This window comes from Dipodomys spectabilis, unplaced genomic scaffold, assembly GCF_019054845.1.
Source record: "Dipodomys spectabilis isolate Male_0828 unplaced genomic scaffold, ASM1905484v1 ptg000188l, whole genome shotgun sequence".
NCBI lineage: Eukaryota > Metazoa > Chordata > Mammalia > Rodentia > Heteromyidae > Dipodomys > Dipodomys spectabilis.
In genome coordinates, this window is record NW_024870865.1 from 1,431,257 (window position 1) to 1,454,303 (window position 23,047).

Genomic DNA, 23,047 nt, shown 5'->3' on the forward strand with positions numbered 1-23,047 from the left:
ATCCTACTGTGATGAAAATAACTTATAAAGAAGCTGATCTCCTTCATCAAAGATGCCAGTGACTTTCTGTGCACTGAAATCAAGCTGAATATAAGCCTGAAGTATCCTCAGCAAAAATAAATCAGTAAGACTTCCTCCAATGCATATCCAAAGGCCACGCTCTGCCCATGCTCACCTGACTCCTCTTCATGGGAGGGCTGCAGACATGGGAGAAAAGGAAGGCAAACAGGAGTCATGTGACTCTACTGGACAAAGTAGTAACAACATTTCCCGTGGGACACACTTAATTTACAAGATATGTAATAAAGCTTCTGTAAAAAATAAAATGAAACTGGGGCTTTTTCCTCCCCGACTGCCCAAGGACCTGCCACCATCATGAGTGAGTTAGTAACTATCCTATTACACCAGGTTTCCGCGTTCTTCACACTGGAAGACACAGCACCTTGGGCAGAAATTCGGGAAAAACTTGCCCAGATGTGTAAGACTACCCGATGTTCATGTAGATTCGAAACCCGTGTTTGGTGGTGGCAAGACAACTGGCTTTGGCATGATTTATGATTCTCTGGATTATGCAAAGAAAACAAGCCCAAACTAAAAACATGCCTCGTATGAGAGAAAAAGACCTCAAGGAAAGAGGGAAAGGAATGCAAGAATAAAAAGGGGCTGCAAAGACCAATGTGGACATTGGCAAAAAGTCGAGGAATAAAGATTCTGCAATGACTTGACCTGTGGTGACTATGGAATTTTCGCAACAGGATGAATGAATAAACTGCAAAAAAAAAACTTTAAAACACAACAAAATAAAACAAAATATTGGCACTATGGCTGGTGGTTCATTCCTGTAATCCCAGTGACTGGAGAGACTGAGGCAGGAGGATTGCAAACTCAAGGCCAACAATTAGCAAGACCCACTCTTATAAAATAAGCTGGACAAAATAATGGCATTTGCAGGGAAATGGAAGGAGCTAGAAGAAATCATGTTGAGCGAGGTAAGCCAAGAGCAAAGAGACGAACGGTACATGGTCTCCCTGATAAGTGGATGTTAAATCCAAAATGTTAAGTGATACGACAAAATTAACAGGACTTAAGAAACAAAGGACTTCCACTCATCTGGTCGAATCCATGCTGCTGGTTACATGTATGGTATATATGTGTACACTGGAAGGGAATCAGGAAGATGACACAGAACTAGAGGGAATCAGGGAAAAACATATAGCAGCGGGACCCATCAGCTGCACTGGACATTGACCAAAATGAACTAAGCAACTCAATGGCAGCGATGGGAGGGAGGGAACAAGTGGGAAAGAGGGAATAGCTGATGCCATGCAAAACAAAAGAATTGCACATAACACCCAATGTGGAAGAAATACTGTAGCGCAAAGCTCATAGAACTCATAAATGTTATAGACCGTGATAGACAATTTGCTCCAGGAAAGTTAGAATGTGTTTGTGACTTTAATTGAGCATCACTATCCCACAATACTGTGAAATTTGGGAAATTATGTAACCACTTAATCACAATAAGAAATTTGAAAAAAATAAAATAAAATAAGCTGGTGCTGGTGGCTCACACCTGTAACCCTAGCTATTCAGGAGGCTGAGATCTGAGGATTGTGGTTCAAAGCTAGCCAAGACAGGAAAGTCCATGAGATTCATCTCTAATTAAAACACCAGAAAACTGGAAGTAGTATTGTGGTTCAAGTGGTAGAGTGTTAGCCTTGAACTGAAGAGCTCATGGACAGCGCTCAGGCCCAGATTACAAGCCCCATGATAGACCAAAATAAATAAAATAAAATAAAAATTACTGTGTATGTAGCTCAGTATTAAGTCCTAACCTATCATACATGAGGCCTTATGTTCAACCTTTGCTATCAGAGAGAAAAAAAATTCAAAAAGTATAAACTTAAATACTCAAAAAGAATAATAAGAAACTTGGCTGATAAATGATAGCTAAAACTTACTGGTTAATAAGTCCCTTAATTCCTTAAAAATTTTTTTATATCACTACTATAACTGAACAGGTTGATCATAAACAATCAACATGTATAAGATCATGAACAATCTTATCCTCTGTGTTGGGAATGGTGGGAACAAAGACTGTAAGAATAGGTATGAGCCAGGTGCTAGTGGCTCATGTCTGTAATCCAAGTTACTCAGGAGGCTGAGAGCTAAGGATTGAGGTTTGAAGTTAGCCCAGGCAGGAAAGTCTGTGAGACTCTTATATCCACTAAGCTACCAAAAAAGCTGGAAGTGCAGCAGTGGCTCAACTGGTAAAGCACTAGCCTGGAGCAAAATAGAAGCTCAGGGACAGAATTCAGTCCCTGAGTTCAAGCCCCAGGAACGGCACGCACGTGCACATGCGCACACACACACACACACATACACACACGGGAATAGGTATGATTCTGCACCAAAGAGTTTTAATCCAACGGGGAAGATAATCAAATAATCATAAATAAATATACATTTAAAAGTAGTTTACAGAAGTGATCTCTAACTATACTAGTTGAATTAAAATGAAGTGACTGTGTGTATGTGTGTTTGATTTTTCCCTTCCGCTGTAATTGGTACCAGAGTTTGAACTCCAGTCCTTGTGCTTGTTCTGTTTGCCTGCTCAGCTGGCAACCCTTTCAGCCACACGTCCAAGTCCTGCCAACTGTTGGTTGTTTTAGAGGTGGAGTCTAGTGGACTTCCCCACCCAGGAGAGCACTGAACTACATTCCTCTAGATCTCAGCCTTCTGAGGAGAGCTAGGGTTATAGTCTGAGCCACCAGTCCCAGGATAAAATTAGTAATATTCTATCCCAGACTCAGACACTATGATACAAGGAGTTTTCAGAGGATTCTCCATTCAGTTATCTGAGTTCCTTCTGAAGAATTATAAATGCCCACAGTCCAAATCTTTTTACCAATTCTTTTTTTGTTGTTGTTTTTTGTCAGTTGTATGGCTTGAACTCTGGGCCTGGGCGCTGTCCCTCAGCTCTTCAGCTCAAAGAGAGTGCTCTACCACTTGAGCCATAGCACCACTTCCAGTTTTCTGGTGGTTAATTGTAAACAGACTATCCTGCCCAGGCTGGCTCTGAACTGCGATCCTCAGATCTCAGCCTCCTGAAGTAGCTAGGATGACAATAATTAGCCACCAGCGCCCGGCTCCAATTCTTCTTTGTATTCTCTCTCAACTCTTTCAGGCACTTTTTTTAAAGTGTTAGAATGTCTGTCTGGTGGAAAGACAGTTTGATTCAGTAATGATAAAAAGTAAAGTAGAAAAAAACCAAATTTAACAGGAATAAGCAACAAAGAGAAGAAACATGGTAAACAGCAGGCTCACGTCAGGTGTACCAACGTCTTCTAATTCATGAGATCATACACTAGGCAAGAAGACTTGAAGAACCAGGAATAAAGAAGAGCCAGTGGAACAAACCAGGGGTTCCTGCTTTCTGCCGAGATTACAAAACACAGCTGACAGAAACGCCTGAGATACTAGCTTCCACTCAGACTGTGATTCTAGATTCTGCCAAAAAAGCTAGGAATAGGGTAACAATTGTGTGAACTTCTAAGCTGCTTCTGAAACATACTTTCTATGTTTTCCTACATTTCTTGATACTGTGAAGTGGGACATGAGGGGAACAATAAGCACAAATGCGACCGAGCAGCCTCTGCCACGTTCCCCTCCCAGATCCCAATCCTCAACCGCAGCCAGGAGCCCACACGCTGCTCTCCTTCACCTCTACCACCAGACAAGCGCCGGAGGAATCCAAAAATAGGCACCAAAACAACATTCCAAAAATTATTCTCCCACAATACGAAATTATAGAATGTATGTCACACAAGAGGGCTGGTGATTTAAGGTTACTGGATAATGAAATACAGAAAAGAAAAAAAAAATCCAGTTAACCACTGAGGGTATTCACAAGTCCTAATAACTGAATTTCGCCAGCAAATTAGGCAGCTGCACCCAAGGTTTGTACCAGGGCCATCTAGGTCAGCCAGAGGAGTAGAAGCCTCTGACCTGGAGTTGATTCAGATCTGAATACAGCTTCCCATTCATAAACACTTTATTGACTAACTGCAAAGCAAGTTTAAGAAGAGATTTCAAAGAAGCTGGGCACCAGGGGCTCAACACCTGCAATCCTCACTAGTCAGGAGGATGAGACCTAGAGGATCAAGAGGCAAAGCCACTGCTGGCTCACACCTGTAATTCTAGCTGCTCAGGAGGCTGCAATGTGAGGATTGCAGTTCAAAGCCAGCCTGAGCAGGTCAAAGCCAGCCTGAGCAGGAAAGTCCAAGAGACTCTTACCTCAAATTAGCAACCTTTTAGAAAATTCAAAGTGAAGCTGTGGCACAAAGTGGTAGAGCACTAACCTTGAGTACAAAAGGTCAGGGACAGTGCCTAGTCCCTGAGTTCAAGACCCACAACTGACAGGAGGGGAGGGAGGGAGAATTCAAAGCCAGTCCGGGGGGAGGGGGGGAGGCTGTGAGACTCTATCTTCAATTAACCAGCAAAAAGTCTGACAGAAGTTACGGCTCAAATTAGAACATCAACTGTAAACAAGTAGGCCACGCAATCACAAGACCCCTGAGGTTCAAGCCTCAGTACTGATGGGGGAGGGGAAGAGTTTGTAAAAAGCCTACATTAAAAAAATCAGAATTTTCGCAGATATTCCAACATCGAGGCTTCTTGATGCTGAGCTGTTGGCCTGTACCATGTCTATGTATACGACTATGAAGTGCTGCAGTGTCTAGTTCCTCTGGGCAAGAGAAGGGGGGGGGGGAGGGGGGAAGGGCTGAGAGAGCAAATGGTGCTTCAAAGTAGAGAAAAGAAGACAAGTTCCAGAAGCAATGTACACAGTGTAGGAAAAAGTGCTTATTTGCCCTAAACTTCCAATGTTCACGTTTGTCACTATAGCAGTAGGTAACCCCAGACAGAATGGAAAGCAACTCACAGAAACAGTAACAGATGCACTATACTGAAATTATTCCTCTATAATGCATTTCCTTAGTAGCAATTCCAAATTTCAACCTGCAAGAATAGACTAGATGCTTCAGGAATACGTGCCAGGACTAGAATTCACTGCATTGACCTTGGAGAACAATTTGTCCCAAACCACGGGCCCTCTCTGGCCAGGCTGACCTGCAAAGCTCCATAGTCACTGTACAATAATTAAAATTTATACGCACAAGCTCTCCTTTGTCAGTCTTCCCTTACTTGTCACTTCCTTTATCTTATATGCTTTCTTCCATCCTCACAAACATATACAACTTAAGTGTCATCCCATTTCCCCTCAGATCCCATGAGAAGAAAAAGGGGGAGAAGAAACAAGGAGCAACTACTAATCTCAAGAACTTCACTTAATATTTGCTCGTGTTAAATCCATTTGCCAAGTCAAGCGTGTTTGGGCCCACTCTGCAAACTGGGGCAAAGAACAACTTCTCCTGGGTACAAAAGACCAGTCAGTTGTCAAGCCTGGGCACCAGACCAATTTGCCAACACCTCTGCCTTCTACTCTCACTCACCTAGAGTGTATAAGTCACATGATAAAATGCACACAAGTGCTATCAAATAAACGAAACACCCAAGATCTCAACTTCTAACCCAAATGTCAGAATGAGGAGGTTGCTTCCTCCTGAGGCAGCACGTGTAGACATTGATGTGAAGGCCTCTCACTTTTCTAAAAATCCATTTGAAGATGATGCAATTTTAAGCATAATCTACAACTATTCTCTGCATGTATCAGATCATGAGAATTATAATCTGCTCTAGCAAATAGGCTCTCAATCAAAACAAGTTCCACCCACTTGAAGAGCAACCAATAGCTGCCCACCTACCAGCCTTCCTAAAACATCCAGAGCAGATCCTGGGCAGAGGCAGAGGCAATCACTACCAGCTACGCCGTAGGGATCCAGGAGGCCTGCAGGTCTGTTCTGCAGATCCCAAAGACAGGCAAGCTCAGCCCTGATGACCTAGCAGTCAGGATAAAATCACATCGAGAAAGGAAGAGGTGAGGAAAGGGGGAAGAAAGCAGGGACAGAGAGTCCCACAGAGCTTCACATCCTATATCTGCTTCATGCGTCTTCAGATAGACTCCTCCTTAGCTTCACACCACCATCTACACGGCCCGCCAGGCTGAATCAAAGGCCCCCAGGATCATGCACTATGAATGATGAAATGACTCATAAACATCTTCAGAAGTGAAGTGAGAAACAGCAGCAAAACCATGAGTGTTTTGGTGAGGCCAGAGGAAGATAGCCTACCTGCAGGGGCTGAATGGATCGTCCATGCCTACTAACAGAGGCTCTGGTGAGTCTAGCTGGATTCCTGCACCTCTACTTACTGCGAAAACTCTGCCCTTTTCTACTCTAACTACTCAAAATGGAGGCACATGCAGGCTGAGAGACCTCACAGAGCTTTCACTGAGCTTGTGCTATGACCTAAGCCTTCACGCAGAACGCAGAAACTTCCCCTCACACTGACAGGACTGAGCATGTGCTGTGACCCTCCCTCATCCACACACTGCCTCTCCACAACGCAATCAATCTCAACCCTGCTGTTTCCGTAAATAAAGCCCAGCCAACAGACTCTGCAGCTTCTCCCTGCACACCAAGCTAGTGTGCAGAGAAGTGGGGCCTTAGCAAGGGGATCCCAGACAGCCAACACTAGGGAACTCGGCAAGCCAAGCTAGGGAGAGGTTGCAGCTAATGTCCTGCTCTGTTAAGATCACAGCAAGTTCTGTTGTCTTTTTTTTAATTGTTTAAGCACTGGCAATTTCTCCAAGAAAGAACAGAAACAAAAAAGCAGACATGAATGACCACACAATTAATTAACATAAAGAAGGTAGCATATCAGAAAGCACAGCAGTAGCTAATTAAGAGAAGTTAACTCCATACATTTCTTTTTGAAGACCTTAAAATTTGGGAAAAGAAAAAACAGCCAAGATGGACAAAGCCACAAAGTGCCTAGCATCATCACCCAGCTACAAGGGTAGTGACCAGGGCAGCTGAGGAATACTATATTTTATGTAGAGTTTAATCTTCCTTGGAGAAGCAGCTAGAAAGTCTCCACTAGTAAATTAAGATGTTTCCTAATGTAATGGCAGCCCATCAGATATAGCGTGACAACTGTACCTCTCATGGTAAGAAGGGCAAGAAGGTTCAGAGCCAGAGTTCAGGAGCTAGAGTGTGGCTCAGCCATGGAAGGCCCACACAGCATGCACAGAGGCCTGGGTCTGACCCCAGCAAAACATGGTAACACCTAAGCCTCGTGGGAATCTCCCGACTCGACACTCTAAGCTAAATTCATTGAAGTTCAATCTAAGGCCATGTAAACAATGCCAATCTACCACTGTTATGAAAGAGTCCTTGCACTGCCCATAGGACTAGCCAATGTATTTTCCACTAAAATCTTTAAAATACATTTTATGTCCTCTCTTCAACCTTTGCCCCCCACAAAGGGCAAACTGAGCAATCTATGTAAAAAGCTTGGTTTTTCCCCTGCAAGCAAAGAAATGATTTTATATATGACAACAGACAGACAGACAGACAGATAAGATAGGACTAAATAGGGTAGGAAGGGCAGGGCCACTTCTGTTTCCCAAAAATGTAATGGAGAGTTCAGGAAGTAAAACCTTCCAGGTGCTAATCGCTCACACCTGTCATCCTAGCTATTCAAGAAGCTGAGATCTGAGGATCATGGTTCAAAGCCAGCCCAGGCAGGGAAGTCTCTTATCTCCAATTAAATCACAGAGAAAGCAGGAAGCGGAGCTGTGGTTCAAGTGGTAGAGTGTTAGCTTTGAGCAAAAGGAGCTCAGTGACAGAGGCCTAGGGTTCAAGCCCCAGGATAGAAAAACAAAAATCAAAGTCATACACATGGAAAATACTCACTTGAAGTCAACATAAAAGGTTTGTTTTTGGAGTCAGTCCTGGGGCATGAAGTCAGGGTCTAGACACTGTCAATACTAGTGCTCTACCACTTGAGCCACAGCTCCAGGCTTCACATTGTGGACCTCAGATCTCAGCCTCCTAAGTAGCTAGTATACCAGCATGAGACACCAGTGCCCAACTTTATTTATTTACTTAATCTTTCAAGTAGTTGGATAAAGGGGCTTCAATTCATCATGTAAAATTTTATTTTTGAAACTACAATGTAGGTCCCACAGGATGCCGCAGGATGCCGTGGGGTGATCATCAGGGGTGTGTTCCCAAACCTCATGCCCTGTCATTCTGGATCCCAATGATGACTCTGACCTACTTTGACACCCTCTTTATTGTTTACTGTGGTTCTGCTACCTCACAGTTGTCCTTCATGGCCATGTGGACAGGCCCTCCTTTTTCCTGCTATCCCCAGGGTAGCTCTGCCATGGACAATGTGTACCCCTCTACCATAACTCTACCCATAAATCTAAATTCCTCCAAACTCTTCCCGTGAGACTTTCTGGGTAGCCTGAGAGTTCTTCTAGGACAAGACAACTATCTAAATCATTTTAACTAAGCCACCGAACTCTTTCATTTTGTATCTCAAAAAAATGCATCTGGGGGTTGGAGGTATAGCTCAGGTGGTAGAACGTCAGCCAATAAGTGAAAGTGAAAGGATTAGCTGAGCGCCAGTGGCTCACACCTGTCATCCTAGCTACTCAGAGAATGAGATCTGAGGATTGCAGTTCAAAGCCAGCCAGGGCAGAAGAGTCCCTATTCTGCTCTCCAATTAACAAAAACCAGAGGTGGTGTTGTAGCTCAAAGTGGTAGAGCACTAGCCTTGAGCAAAAGAGCTTAGGGACAGCACCCAGGCCCTGAGTTCAAGCCTCACAACTGACCAAATAAATAAGTAAGTGAAAGGATCAGAGGAAGAGTTTGACAGGTCTTGGACAGGATAAAGAAAAAGAAAACAAATAAGAACTCAGAAGGGTTATTAAGCCTATCCTCAAAAATTATATACACTGAATTGAGCCATGAAGAAACATCAAATAAACTGCAATGAAAGATCCTTTAACAACACTAGCAACTATGCTCAGTCATGAAAAATGCAAAAAGGTAAAGAAACCTATGGTGAGAACAAAAGGAAGAAAATTACTAAGAAGATCATTTTGGAAAATCTGACAAAATTTGAAACTGGCCAGATTTGAGCAATATGGTCTATGCGTGTTGACTTTACTGACTGTGACGGTCACACCGTTAGAATGCTGTTCTTTGGAGGCATACACTGAAGACCTGGGGGAAGAGGAGGGACTCATTCCCAAGTAGCTCAGGAGAGGAAAATACTGTATTAAGCTGAGTGTGCTGGCAAGAGCCAGTATTCCGGGGCGGGGGGGGGGGGGGGGGGGGCGGGGCGGGGGGGGGGGAGAAGATGGGTGGGAAGGGGAAACAAAGGAGGCTACAATGCTTGATAAGAAATGTACTCATTATCTTACCCATGTAATTGTAACCCCTCTGTACAGTATTTTCACAATTAAAAAAAAGAGCCAGTATTCCCAGCCACTTGGGGGAAATTATAGGTGAATGGCCAGGAGTTTGGGGCCAATCTGGATAACACAGCAAGACCCTCAGTCAAGAAAAGGAAAAAAAAAAAAAAAAAAAGAGGAAAAGGAACATACTATAGAGTAATGAAGCAAATAGAATCAATACACAGGATTAACTGGAAATAACAGCAAATAAAACGAATGATGAATACTCAACTGGAACTCTTTCCTGCCTTGTGTCCAACCCCATCATCTGTATGCCCAGCTGTTTCCATCTGTGGCCTACTGCTAGTTTCCTCCTAACCGTCTGTGATCATCAGGAGCATCGGCAGTCTTCAGATCTAAATCATCCCTCCCTCCTCCTACTAATCCTCACTGAACAACAGCTAAAGGATGCCATCACCAAATACAGGGAGCCAAGTAGGTACGATGATTATGCTGTATTAGTGGATGTGTTCTGAAATTAAAAATGTTTATTAAATAAAAGACAACTGAGCCAGGCACCAGTGGCACATGACTATAATCCTAGCTACTCAGGAAAACAGATATTAGGGGTTACAGTTAAAACACAATCCTGTCAGGAAAGCCTGCCAGACTTTCATCTCAAATTAACTACCAAAGAATCAACTGGTAGAATGCTATTCTTGAGCAAAATAGCTCAAGGACAGCACTTAGTCCCTGAGTTCAAGTCCCAGGACTAGCACAAAAACCAAGTCCACAACTGAAATGCTACTATACCATAACACTTTTTAGTGAGTAGATCACCTATGCCTATCAAAGGTTTAAAAAGACAGCTGTGACATGGAAACAAACTATGTTCTAAGAGTTTTCTATGTACTAGAAATAGCAAAAATGTCTAGAATATTCTACTTCCTAGAAATAAATTTTAAAGCAGAAGCACCAATAAAAATAATCAGAAAGCTTGGCACCAGTGGCTCACACCTGGAATCTGAGCTACTCAGAAGGCTGAGATCTGAGGATCACGGTTCAAAGATAGCCCAGGCAGGAAAGTCCATGAGACTCTTATATCCAATGATCTACCAGAAACCTGGAAGTGGTGCCATGGCTCAAGTGGTAGAGTGCTTGCCTTGAGCTGAAGAGCTGAGGGCCAGTGCCCAGGCAAAGTTCAAGCCCTACATCACCACCACCAACAACAACAATAAAATAATCATCAGAAAAATTCTAGAGAAAAAGATTTGGAAAGAAAATACTCCAAGCTGGGCGCTAGTGGCTCACGCCTGTAATCCTAGCTACTCAGGAGGCTGAGATCTGAGGAACACGGTTCAAAGCCAGCCCGGGCAGGAAAGACCGTGAGACTCTTATCTCCAATAAACCACTAGAAAACCGGAAGTGGCACTGTTGCTCAAGTGGTACAGTGCTCGCCTTGAGCTGAAGAGCTGAGGGACAGCGCCCAGGCCCAGAGTTCAAGCCCCATGAACAACAAAAAAAAAAAAAAAAAGAAAGAAAGAAAAGAAAATGACTCCATTTAATTTTTAATTAATACTAACTTTGCTTCATGGGATGGAAAGCTTCTAAAAATAATTGTAATTTCCATTTTCTGATTATATGGAAATGGAAGTGGATTTACATATACATACACCGTTTGTTGATGTATGTTATTAATTTAACAGTTTGCAGATTTTTCTCAGAGTTTCCATGGTAAAATCACTATCTTTTTGATAAAGATTCATTTTATTTCTAATCTTCATGACACAATGGACATTGGAATTCTGATATTTTTTTCTGAATTTTGAGGGAAAACTCCTAACATTCTGCCTTTAATTACAATGCTTGCTGTAGGTTTTGGGAAAGTATACATTCTGCTTAGAGAAGTTCCATCCTATATTCAGCACTAGCTGGTGACATGTATAATCCTAAGTACTCAGGAGACTCAGGTCAAGGTTTTAAGCCAGCCTAGAAGACAAATCTAAAGAAATTAGGGAGTTTTTGTTTCAGATAAGAGTATCTTTTGAAGATTCCCAATACTCATGTAAATTGGTCAACTGTATAGCATAAAAATACCAAAATGGAGTTTATAAAAAAAAAATTTTGGTTCATATCTCCAATTAAATAGCAAAAAGACAGAACTGGAGGTAGGGCTCAAGTAGTACAGCACCAGCCAGTGGGCTAAAAAACTAAGAAGCTGTGTACTGGTGGTTCATGCCTTTATTCCTAGCTACTCAAGAGGCTAAGATCTGAAGACCACAGTTCAAAGCCAGCCTGGGCAGGAAAGAATCTGTGAGATTCTTTTTTTTTTTTTTTTTTGGGGGGGGGGGGGGGGTCCAGTTGTGGGGCCCTGAACTCTGGGCCTGAGTGCTGTCCCTCAGCTCTTCAGCTCAAGGCTAGTGCTCTACCACTTGAGCCACAGCGCCATTTCTGGCTTTTTTTTTTTTTTTTTGCTTATATGGTGCTGAGGAATCGAACCCAGGGCCTCATGCATGCAAGGCAAGCACTCTACCACTGAGCTACCTTCCCAGCCCCAGTCTGTAAGATTCTTATCTCCAATTATCTGCAAAAATACCAAGAGTGGCATTGTGGCTCAAAGTAGTAGAGGGCTAGCCTTGAACAAAAGAGGCTGGGGGGGGGGGGGGGGGGGAGCTGGGAATATGGCTTAGTGGTAGAGTGCTCGCCTAGCATGCATGAAGCCCTGGGTTCCATTCCTCAGTACCACATAAACAGAAAAAGCCAGAAGGGGTGCTGTGGCTTAAGTGGTTGAGTGCTAGCCTTGAGCAAAAGCAGCTCAGGGACAGGCACTGAGTTCAATCCCCAGGACTAGCCCCCTTCCCCCAAAAAAAGGCTCAGGCACAGTGCCTAGGCCCAGAGTTCAAGCCCCATGACCAACAAAAAGAAAAATGGGGGAGGGGCTAGGAAGGTAGCTCAGTGGTAGAGCGCCTGCCTTGCATGCATGAGGCCCTGGGTTCGATTCCTCAGCACCACATAAGCAAAAAGAAAAAAAAACGGAAGTGGCGCTGTGGCTCAAGTGGTAGAGCGCTAGCCTTGAGCTGAAGAGCTGAGGGGCAGCACTCAGGCCCAGAGGTCAGGCCCCACGACCAGACTACCCCCCCCAAAAAAAAAGAAAGAAAAAAAGAAAAATGGGGGGAAAAAAAGCTAAGAGCGTTCAAGTTCTTGAGCTCAAGACCAAGCACCAGTACCAAAATAGAAAAAGAATAGAGGGAATTTTTTCAAAGGAATCTGAACACTGAGATCTTAAAAGGATCTATGCAAATAAATGAATTTTTTTTTCAAATTTTCAGTTCTGAACAATTTGCTAAAAAATTACATAAATCGATGTGCCCTAAGAAATAAACAATTCCTTTTTTGGGTCGTTGGTTGTAGGGCTTGAACTCAGGGCCTGAGTGCCGTCCCTGAGCTCTTTTGCTCAAAGCGAGCACTCTGCCATTTTGAGCCACAGGTCTACTTCCAGTTTTTACATGGTTAAATGGAGATTAAGAGCCTCACAGCCTTTCCTGCCTGGGTTGGCTTTGACCCATGATCCTCAGATCTCAGCATCCTGAGTAGCTAGGACTACAAGCATGAGTCACCAGCACCCATAAACAATTCTATGGTAAAGTCCATTTTCAACCGGGTCCTGACATGGTTTAAGGGGAAGTAACAGCCATCCAAGTCTTGCAAGCACACAATTGCTGCCCTCAACTTGCAGCAAGCAGTCTTAGTAACAGATGTCTTACTTTACCAGATCATTACCTAGGTAGATATCAGCTTGGCACTTCCTCCCTGCACTAATTGTGTTTGCCTCAATGCCTGGGCTATGGAGAGCTATGCAGGAGCACAAAGCATGCATGACTATGTCCCGGATCCCCTCAATGAAAAGGAGGGATATCTACATCACCCACCAGAAGCCACACATCACACAGCCAGAAACAGCTTCCTTGCAGGGAGTGCATCCAAGCATTCTAAGAACAGGGTTATACATAAGCCAAGAGGAGGAAGTACAATTAGTCTTTCTAGATTCTTGCAAATCACACACCTTTTCAGTGATCCTCTGAACACGCGTGGGACCTGCATACCCAAGCTTGACTTCAGATGCCAAGTCATGTTCAGGGTGAGACCAGCAGACGCCGGCCACAGGCTGCACTGGCTCCATTACGACAAGTGACTGCAAAGGCTGCTGTAAGAAGTTTGAGATCTGCCTCAAACTTTATTTAATACTTTTCAATATTTCTTCAATTCAGGTCAGCCAACATCTTTTTTGTTTTTTTTTTTTGGTCGGTCATGGGGCTTGAACTCTGGGCCTGGGCGCTGTCCCTCAGCTCTTCAGCTCAAGGCAAGTGCTCTACCGCTTGAGCCACAGCACCACTTCGAGTTTTCTAGTGGTTTACTGGAGATAAAAGTCTCATGGACTTTCCTGCCCGGGCTGGCTTTAAACTGTGATCCTCAGATCTCAGCCTCCTGAGCAGAAGGATTACAGGCGTGAGCCACTGGTGCCCAACTTTTTTTTTTTTTTTTGGTCGGTCATGAGGCCTGAACTCTGGGCCTGGGCGCTGTCCCTCAGCTCATTAGCTCAAGGCAAGTGCTCTACCACTTGAGCCACAGCGCCACTTCCGGCTTTTTCTGCTTTATGTGGTGCTGAGGAATCAAACCCAAGGCCTCATGCATGCAAGGCAAGCACTCTACCACTGAGCCACCTTCCCAGCCCAGCCAACATCTATTAAGCATTTAAAATACAGAAAGCCAAAGGTGATATACAGAATCCAAGCATAGACAGGAAGAGATTGTACCCAGATGCTGTAAACACACCAAACCATTACATCTTTGTGATCCTTTTCATGAAGGGAGATGAAGAATATTCTACTATGACAGACTAAATCCACATTTTAAAACTTAACTCAATAGTGGAGAACTCGCCTAGCATATGTGAAGCCTTGCCTTGCATCACAGGATTGGGGTGGGAGCTTGCTGATGAAAAGCACGGCCCTGAATGACTCCAAGCAGCACACAATGAAAACGAGACAGTAACTTATGTGGGTTTGTAATTTACAGACGTTAGTCAGGATTTGGCAAAATAGATATAATTTAAACTATTAAAAAATAGATTTGGCTGTTATGAACCTAAGAGCTGAACACTTAAAAGACAAACTCCATTTTATTTAATTCACTAAAGTCAACTCACAAATACAATCTAAGTGCTGAACTTGTTCAATGATAGCTACTTAACACATGATTAAATAAAAAAGGTATCACTAAAATAACATCCCATCTATCCCCACAGAAACTCAAGTTCCTGTGTGTATACACATACACACACACATACACACACAATTTCAAAATACAAGGTGATTTTGAAATACTATTATCAGACACATCATTTGCCATTAGAACATAGCCTAGTTTGAAAATGAAAGGCTCAGAATACTCAGAGCTAAAATAACCCATGAAACTCTCACCTCCAATAAACCATTAGAAAAAACCGCAAGCAGTCCTGTAGCTCAAGTGGTAGAGCACTTGCCTTAAGCTGAAGAATACAGGGACAGCACCCAGGCTCAGAGTTCAAGCCCCATGACCGACAAAACAAAAACAAAAGCAAAAGCAAAAACAAAAACAAATGTACCTAGAAGCCAACAAAAACAGATGTACACTGCCTACTCCCCTCCCCTCCACTCCCACCCTGACTAGCAACCAATATGGAAAGGAGAGGAAGAAATACAGACACATTACACATTTGTCTATGTCCCAATAGTGGTGGAGACAGCATCACACATCTACCACCTGACACATTCCTTTTGATCAACTCAGGGTTAACGGTCCTAAACATTTTATATTGTACAGATTTTCTCAGTATCCTTCAGGACAAAAACAAACAAACCTTCATTAAAACAATACTAATTTTGTAACTGCACTTATGATTCAACCAAATGTAATTCTTGAATATAATTTCTTCAACCTGCTTTCTCTCTCTTTTGTTTCTCTTTTCTCTTTCCTTTCTCTCCTTCCTTCCTTCCTTTACAGGGGGCTTGAACTCAGGGCCTGGCACTGTCCCTGAACTTTTTTACTCAAGGCTAGTTTTCTACTGCTTGAGCCACAACGTCACTTCTGTCTTTTCTGGTGGTTAACTGGAGATAAGAATCTCATACATTTTCCTTCCCAGGTTGGCTTTGAATCATGATCCTCAAATCTCAGTCTCCTGAGTAGCTAGTTTTTTATAGGCATGAGCCATTGGCACACTACTATCATTCCTTTCTTTATAAACCTTCACATGTGTAGATATCTCTTACATATGTCCAGAGCATTTATGAACTGATCACATGCTAACACTTCTATTTTAAAAATCTTTAATAGAGCTAGGTGCCAATGGCTCACACTTGTATTCTTAGCTACTGAGGAAGCTAAGACATGGAAGATTATCATTCAAAGCCAGCCCAGGCAGAAACTCCATCTCCAATTAATGAGCAAAAAGGTGAGCTGGAGGCATGGCTGAAGTGATAAGAGTACCAGCAACGAGCAAGAAAACCGAGTGGGAGTTTGAGGCACTAAGTTCAAGCATTGGTACTGGCACAAAACAAAATATTAACAGCACATGTAGTCACGACTGATCCAGGGCAGGTATGAATACATATACTTTTCATACAGAAATTTTTCCATGTGCTAGGTTAGAATAAGGTCTACTCGGGACATAAATCAATTCTTGGTTACATCATTTCAGGACCATCAGTTTTCATTGAATTTTACTGAGCTGTATGAAAATGGGCTATGTCTTGTCTATCTCTAATATTAAAGATATTTGACTGGTAAGGCCCTGGTGGCTCATGCCTCAATTCTAGCTACTCTGGAGGCTGAGATCTGAGGATCACAGTGTGAAGCTAGCCCAAGCAGAAAAGTCTGTGAGATTCTTATCTCCAATTAGTTACCCCCCCCCCCAAAAAAAGCCAGAAGTGGAGATCACTAGCCTTGAGCATAAAAGCTCAGGGCCAGTGCCTAGACCCTGAGCTCAAATCCCAGGATAAACCAAGAAAAGAAAAGGGGAAAAAAAAAAGGTATTGCAATGACCGTTCCTAAGATTTTACTACAAAAGTAACAAATTAAACAAGCAATTAAAACAAACTTTCCAAAATCACCCAGTTTGTCAACACAGTATCATGGAAAGCTTGACAATGTATTCACTGGAGAATAATCTATTAATTATTACATTCAAAACACAAATCAACTAAAATGGCATGTGAACCCATCTTCTTTACATTCCAAAGTTTGTGTTTCCTTAACAAAGTAAAGCACAAACAAGCTCCTTCAGCTGCAAAAGACATTTACTATCACTCTTCCCAAAGAGGTTCATTATAGATTTTGAGTGCATAGGGGGCATATTTTATTTTTTTTCTGAAGTGTAAACATGCAAGCATCCACATATGCACATTTATACACATACACACAGAAGAAAGTTCTCCCTGAAAAGGCACACAGATGTGCATGTGCACATTGTCACACACACATACACAGAGGAAAGTTCTCACTGAGAAGGCATAAGTAATTCACTTACCTTGTCTCAGGATTGTAGCCTAATATGTAGAAAAATGAATCCACTCGAGCTTTAAACTCTCTAGCAGCAAATATGTCAGAAAAATGAGAGATGTTACACTTCCCTCTGTGGGAGAGAAAAAGACAAAAAGTAGGTTAGTAGTCCCCTCAATGGACTCCAGAAACTAAAATAATGACAGGAGAGTAGAAGAGACAGCATATAATGAAATCTCTGGCCCACGTAGAATATGCTGCAAAGTCTAAGTTTGACTGACAACCAAGCTTGATTGACAGGTCGGATTTTTGTTTCACACTGCTTCAATGTGCAACTTTATAACCCAGATGCTTTTATTTCAATAGAACTAAATTTAGTTAACTAAAGATAAACTGGAGCCAGGCATTGGTGGCTCACATCTGTGATCCTAGCTACTCAGGAGGCTGAGATCTGAGGATCTTAGCCAACCTGGGCAGGAAAGTTCATAAGACTCATCTCCAATAACTACCAAAAAGCCGGAAATGATGTTGTGGCAGCCTTGAGTACAAAAGCTCATGCCAAGCTGGTTGTCAGTGGCTCACACCTGTAATCCTAGCTACTCAGGAAGCTGAGATCTGAGGATCGTGGTTCAAAGCCAGCCGGGCAGAAAAGTCCATGAGACTCTTACCTTCAATAAACCACCAGAAAACCAGAAGTGGCTCTGTGGTTCAACTAGTAAAGCATTATTAACCTTGAGCTGAAGAGCTCAGGGACAGCATCCAGGCCCAAAGTTCAAGCCCCACGACCAACAAAAAACAAAACAAAACAAAAGTTCATACCCAGAGTTCAAGTCCCAGGATGGACACCGAAAACTAAAAAATAAAAATAAAAGAGGTAGCTGGGAAGGTAGAGCGCTTGCCTTGCATGCCTGAGGCCCTGGGTTCGATTCCTTAAGCACCACATAAGCAAAACGAAAAAGCCGAAGTGGCGCTGTGGCTCAAGTGGTAGAGCACTAGCCTTGAGCTGAAGAGCTGAGGGACAGCACCCAGGCCCAGAGTTCAGGCCCTACGACCGGACCCAAAAAAATAAATAAATAAATAAATGAATGAATGAATGAATAAATAAATGATAAATTGGGAGTCAAGACTATGATTTAAAAAAAAACAAGATACTAAACAAAGTACAAATGAAAAGAGAAATTAAAATCACAGGGATAATATATACTGAAAAATTCTATCTAAGCCTTTCTCAATCAGAGCAAATTGCCTTTGCTTCTGCTATACTGTAACAGGCAGCACAGTGGCAGTTAGTGGCTAACATGTGACCACTGCTTTGGCAAATACATGCTTAGAATAAACTTACTGGGGAATTTAAACCTAGAAAAATTTAAATTGATCTAGATTGATTCCATATACAAACAACTCCCAGATTTTTCAGACTGTAATGTGACTATCAGACTGTAATGTGACTATAAATTGGAAATGAGGGGGCTGGGAAGGTGGCTCAGTGGTAGAGCGCTTGCCTCGCATGCATGAGGCCCTGGGTTGGATTCCTCAGCACCACACAAGCAAAAAGAAAAAAGCCGGAAGTGGCGCTGTAGCTCAAGTGGAAGAGCACTAGCCTTGAGCTGAAGAGCTGAGGGACAGTGCCCAGGCCCAGAGTTTAGGCCCCACGACCGGGTCCCCTCCCCCCCCCCAAAAAAAATTGGAAATGACTTTTCTATACAAATATTACTGTACAATGAAAAGTAAAGAGTTCTGGGTTCAACTGTCAACAAAAGAACTGAACAATGCCACATGAAGCTTATACAATGGTTTTTTGTGTGTCTGTGTGCCAGACTTGGGGCTTGATCTCAAGACATGGGTGCTGTTCCTGAACTTCTTTGGTCCAAGGCAAGGGCTCTCCCACTTGAGCCACAGTGCCACTCTGGCACTTCTGGGTAGTTTTGTTGGAGATAGACTTTTCTATCTGGTCTGGCTTCGAACCACGATTCTCAGATCTCAGCCTCTTGAGTTGCTAGGATTACAGGCATAAGTCACTGGCACCTGGCTTTGTATAGTGAAGACATTACACCTTGGGATAGGGTTTGCTTCACCACCACCCTCAACCTCTAGGGTTTTCAAGAGGCAGAGGGCGATGAGAGCCCCAGTTCCCTTAATGGTCACAGGGGGTAAGTTTAAAGTCAGTTGGAAGGCAAAGGCTGTGAGAACAAGAAGATGGCATTGGAGGGTCCAAAGCTCACTCCTCCCCACAGCAACGCCCCCAGCATGCTCCAGGGCCTGCCTCCTCTTATTATAAGGAGATGTAGCCTGCCCAGGGAAGGAAAGCTCAGGAGGCTCTTTCAACTACCAAAAAGTCAGAAGTGAAACTGTGGCTCAAGTGGTACAGCAGTAGCTCTGAGCAAAAAAACTCAGGGATAGTATCCAGGCCCAGAGTTCAAGCTCCATGAATGGGAGAAGGGCTAGAGAAGGTGTGGATGGAGTGGAGAACGACATACAGGTTACAAAAAAAAAGTACATAGTTTTATATATATCTGTAAGAGTAATGCTAAGGAACAGAAAGGAAGGAGTAAAGAAAATGTACAAAGAAACATGCAAATGTCATAAAAGAAAAATATGAAAGTCAATGTAAACAAATTGAAAAACACCCTGCTTTCTTTCACAGAAAAAGCCAACATGGTTAATTGATCAACTCAATGTAATCTCAAAACAAATATCAACACACTTTTTCACTGCATGAAACAAGTTAACACTAAAGTTCTGGTGGAAAAACAAATAACCAAAAAATAGAAAAGCAAGTCCAGGAAACATTCACTGCCTGACAAAAGAGACATCATAAACCACTCAGGTAAATGCAGTCTGTGTAATAATGGGTGTAAATATGGCATAGGAAAAGGCTTTTTAACGGCAAGTCAATCCAGAGACAATTAAAAAATCCGATTAGATTAAAACTACACTAAAAAAAGACTGTAAACAAAAACAAAAAGAAAATGGACAAAGATAAGAAAGGAAACTATCAGGAGATGAGGACTTGCTGTGCAGCCCGAGCTAGCTGCTCTAGTGAGTCCCATCTCAGTCTCTCAAGTAATGAGATGATAACTATGAGCCGTAGCACTCAGCTGTAAAAAAGAATGTAAATAAAAGACAAATCCAGTTAAAAAATAAGAGATATGGGCTGGGAGGTTGCTCAGTGGTAGAGCACTTGCCTTGCATGCATGAGGCCCTGGGTTCGATCCCTCAGCACCACATAAGCAAAAAGAAAAAAGCCAGAAGTGGTGCTGTGGCTCAAGTGGTAGAGCGCTAGCCTTGAGCTGAAGAGCTCAGGGACAGCACCCAGGCCCAGAGTTCAAGCCCTATGACTGACAAAAAAAAAAAAGGAAAGAAAATACATGTGCACAAAAATATGTATTGCAGTATTATTTATCATTTCAAAATCCTAGCAATAGCAATGCCTATATACAAGACAACAACTCAGTGAACTGCAGTATAAGCATACAATGGAGTACTATATAGCTGTGAAAGGTATGAGATCATCTCCAAGAACAGATATCCCACAACATACACCAGTGAAAACTACAGACTACAAAAGATACCGAAAGTATGCTGTCTCTCAAATAAGAAAGAAGGGATGGTAAAGAGATAGACAACTGTGTGCCCATTTGTAAAAAGGAAGAGAAATTAGGAAGTAAATCAATCAGTTACTGAAGGTTTAGATACTGTCTCCCGTAGGTCTATGTGTGAAAGGCTTGGTGGCAAGTGGGCATTAAGATCTTTTGGGGAGAAGTCGGGGTGGGATGTCCTTAAGCCACAGGCAGCATGCCCCCAAAGGGACTGTGGAAACCCTATCCAGCCTCCATCATTTTGCTTCTGACCATACGTGAGCAGGTCTGCTCTGTCTTACTTTCAAGCCGGTTACTGTCTTTCCATAGGCCCAAAGCAACAGGGGCAACTGATCACAGAAGAGAATCTCCAAAACTGATATTGTATCTTTCTTTTGTTGACAGTACTAGGAATTGAACACTCATTTCCAGGCTTGCTTGCTTAGCTGGAGCTCTACCACTTGTCTCTAGCCCTGCTTTGTGTGCGTGTGTGCATGTGCATACGTGTGTGCATACGTGCTAGTCCCGGGGCTTGAACCTGGGGCTGAATGCTGTCCCTGAGGTTTTTGTTCTCCTCAAGGCTAGTGCTCTACCACTTGAACTACAGCTCCATTTCTGGCTTTTTGCTGATTAATTGGAGATAAGAGTCTCATGGATATTTGTGCTGGAGCTGGCTCTGAATCATGATCCTAAGTTCTCACCAGCCCCAGCACATAAGAAGACTCTTGTCTCCTAGGATTACAGACATGAGCCATCAGTACATACCTGCCAGTTTCTGCTTGTGTTGACCTTGAACTATGATCCATTGAGTCATTATGAGTTACAGACATGAGACACTGGTACCCAGCCAAATCTTTTTTCTTTGTAAGTTAATCATTTCAGGTATTTTGTTATAGTGCCAGAAAAATGACTGACACAGCTGCCCACAAAGGTGAGTGGAAAAAGGGAATGCACTGGAGAACGGAACATGGCCACAGGGTTCAAGGGCATACATTCTTTTTTTTGGTCAGTCGTGGGGCTTGGGAGTTGTCCCTCAGCTCTTCAGCTCAAGGCTAGCACTCTACCACTTGAGCCACAGCACCACTTCCGGCTTTTGTTGCCTATGTGGTGCTGAGGAATCGAACCCAGGGCCTTGTACATGCAAGGCAAGCACTCTACCACTGAGCCACCTTCCCAGCCAGGGCATACATTCTTATACCTTGGACTCAGAACCACGATGGCATTCCACACACCCTCACAAACTAAGAATCAACAGAGGTGAAGTCAATTTGAGAGAACCAAAAGTGGGATATAATCGCCAGTGAACTAAACAAATACTTGATAATATCCAAGTTATTAGAAAATAGTATTTTGGGGCTGGGAATGTGGCTTAGTGGTAGAGTGCTTGCCTAGCATGCATGAAGCCCTGGGTTCGATTCCTCAGTACCACATAAACAGAAAAAGCCAGAAGTAGCACTGTGGCTCAAGTAGTAAAGTGCTAGTCTTGAGCAAAAGCAGCTCAGGGACAGTGCCCAGACCCTGAGTTCAAGCTCAAGCCTGGCCAAAAAAAAAAGAACTTTGTTTATATACAGTAAAGCTAAGCACATGAATTGAGCCAATAAGCTGGGCGCACACTGGGAAGGTGGCTCAGTGGTAGAGTGCTTACCTTGCATGCATGAGGCCCTGGGTTTGATTCCTCAGCACCATACAAGCAGAAAAAGCCAGAAGTGGCTCTGTGGCTCAAGTGGTAGAGGGCTAGCCTTGAGCTGAAAAGCTGAGGAGGAACAATACCCAAGCCCAGAGTTCAGGCCTCGTGACCAACAAAAAATAAAAATAAATAAGCTGGGGAAGTGGTGCTGTGGCTCAAGTGGCCCACTCCTTGAGCTGAAGAATGCAGGGACAGCGCCCAAGCCCAGAGTTCAAGCCCCATGACTGACCATAAATAAATAAATAAATAAATAAATAAATAAATAAATAAATAAGCTGGGCACTGGAGGCTCACACCTGATCTGAGGATCAGGGTTTAAAGCCAGCCATGGCAGGAAAAGCCATGAGACTCTTATCTCCAATAAGCCACCAGAAAACCAGAAGCGACACTGTGGCTTCAAGTGGTAGAATGTGCCCTGAGCTAAAGAGCTCAGGTACAGCGCCCAGGCCCAGAGTTCAAGGCCCACAATCAACAAAGACCAAAAAAAAAAAAAAAAAAAACCCAGTCAATATATATAAATAGGTTTTTCACAGGAACATTAGCTTCCAATTCTGGAACTAAATTCTCTGTATTCTAGAAATGAACAAAACCAAAATACCTGCAAAAAAAAAAAAAATTAATTTCTCCTTGTTAGAGAAAAATGCAGGAGAATGAAAGGCTCTCTTGCTTAGTGTATACGCCTGTGCATCCTTGCTCTTAGAGTAAGTCTAGAAGCAGTCATAAAAAGTAGGTCGAAGTTCAGGATCCCAGTTCAAATCTATTCTCTACCACACCAGTGCTCCTTAGAGAATGGTTATGTCCACTGTCAGGCTAGAAGAATATAAAATGAGCTTGAGAATTTATTGTGGAGACAGAGAATAAGGAAATGCTTAA

The 23,047-nt window shown here is 43.0% G+C and overlaps 1 protein-coding gene across 3 annotated transcripts in view; it reads right to left on the reverse strand.

Annotated features, from left to right (window-relative positions):
- Nucleotides 1–23,047, reverse strand: part of Rere (arginine-glutamic acid dipeptide repeats) — a 394,753-nt gene that overhangs the window by 129,774 nt on the left and 241,932 nt on the right. For 2 of the 3 annotated variants that reach the window (XM_042695750.1, XM_042695749.1), the window contains one exon: nt 16,938–17,042. In XM_042695750.1, the coding sequence (XP_042551684.1) occupies nt 16,938–17,042 (105 nt within the window). Of the gene's footprint in view, nt 1–6,251; nt 6,525–16,937; nt 17,043–23,047 lie in introns of those variants that run through there. The other variant, XM_042695751.1, reaches the window with a different exon arrangement.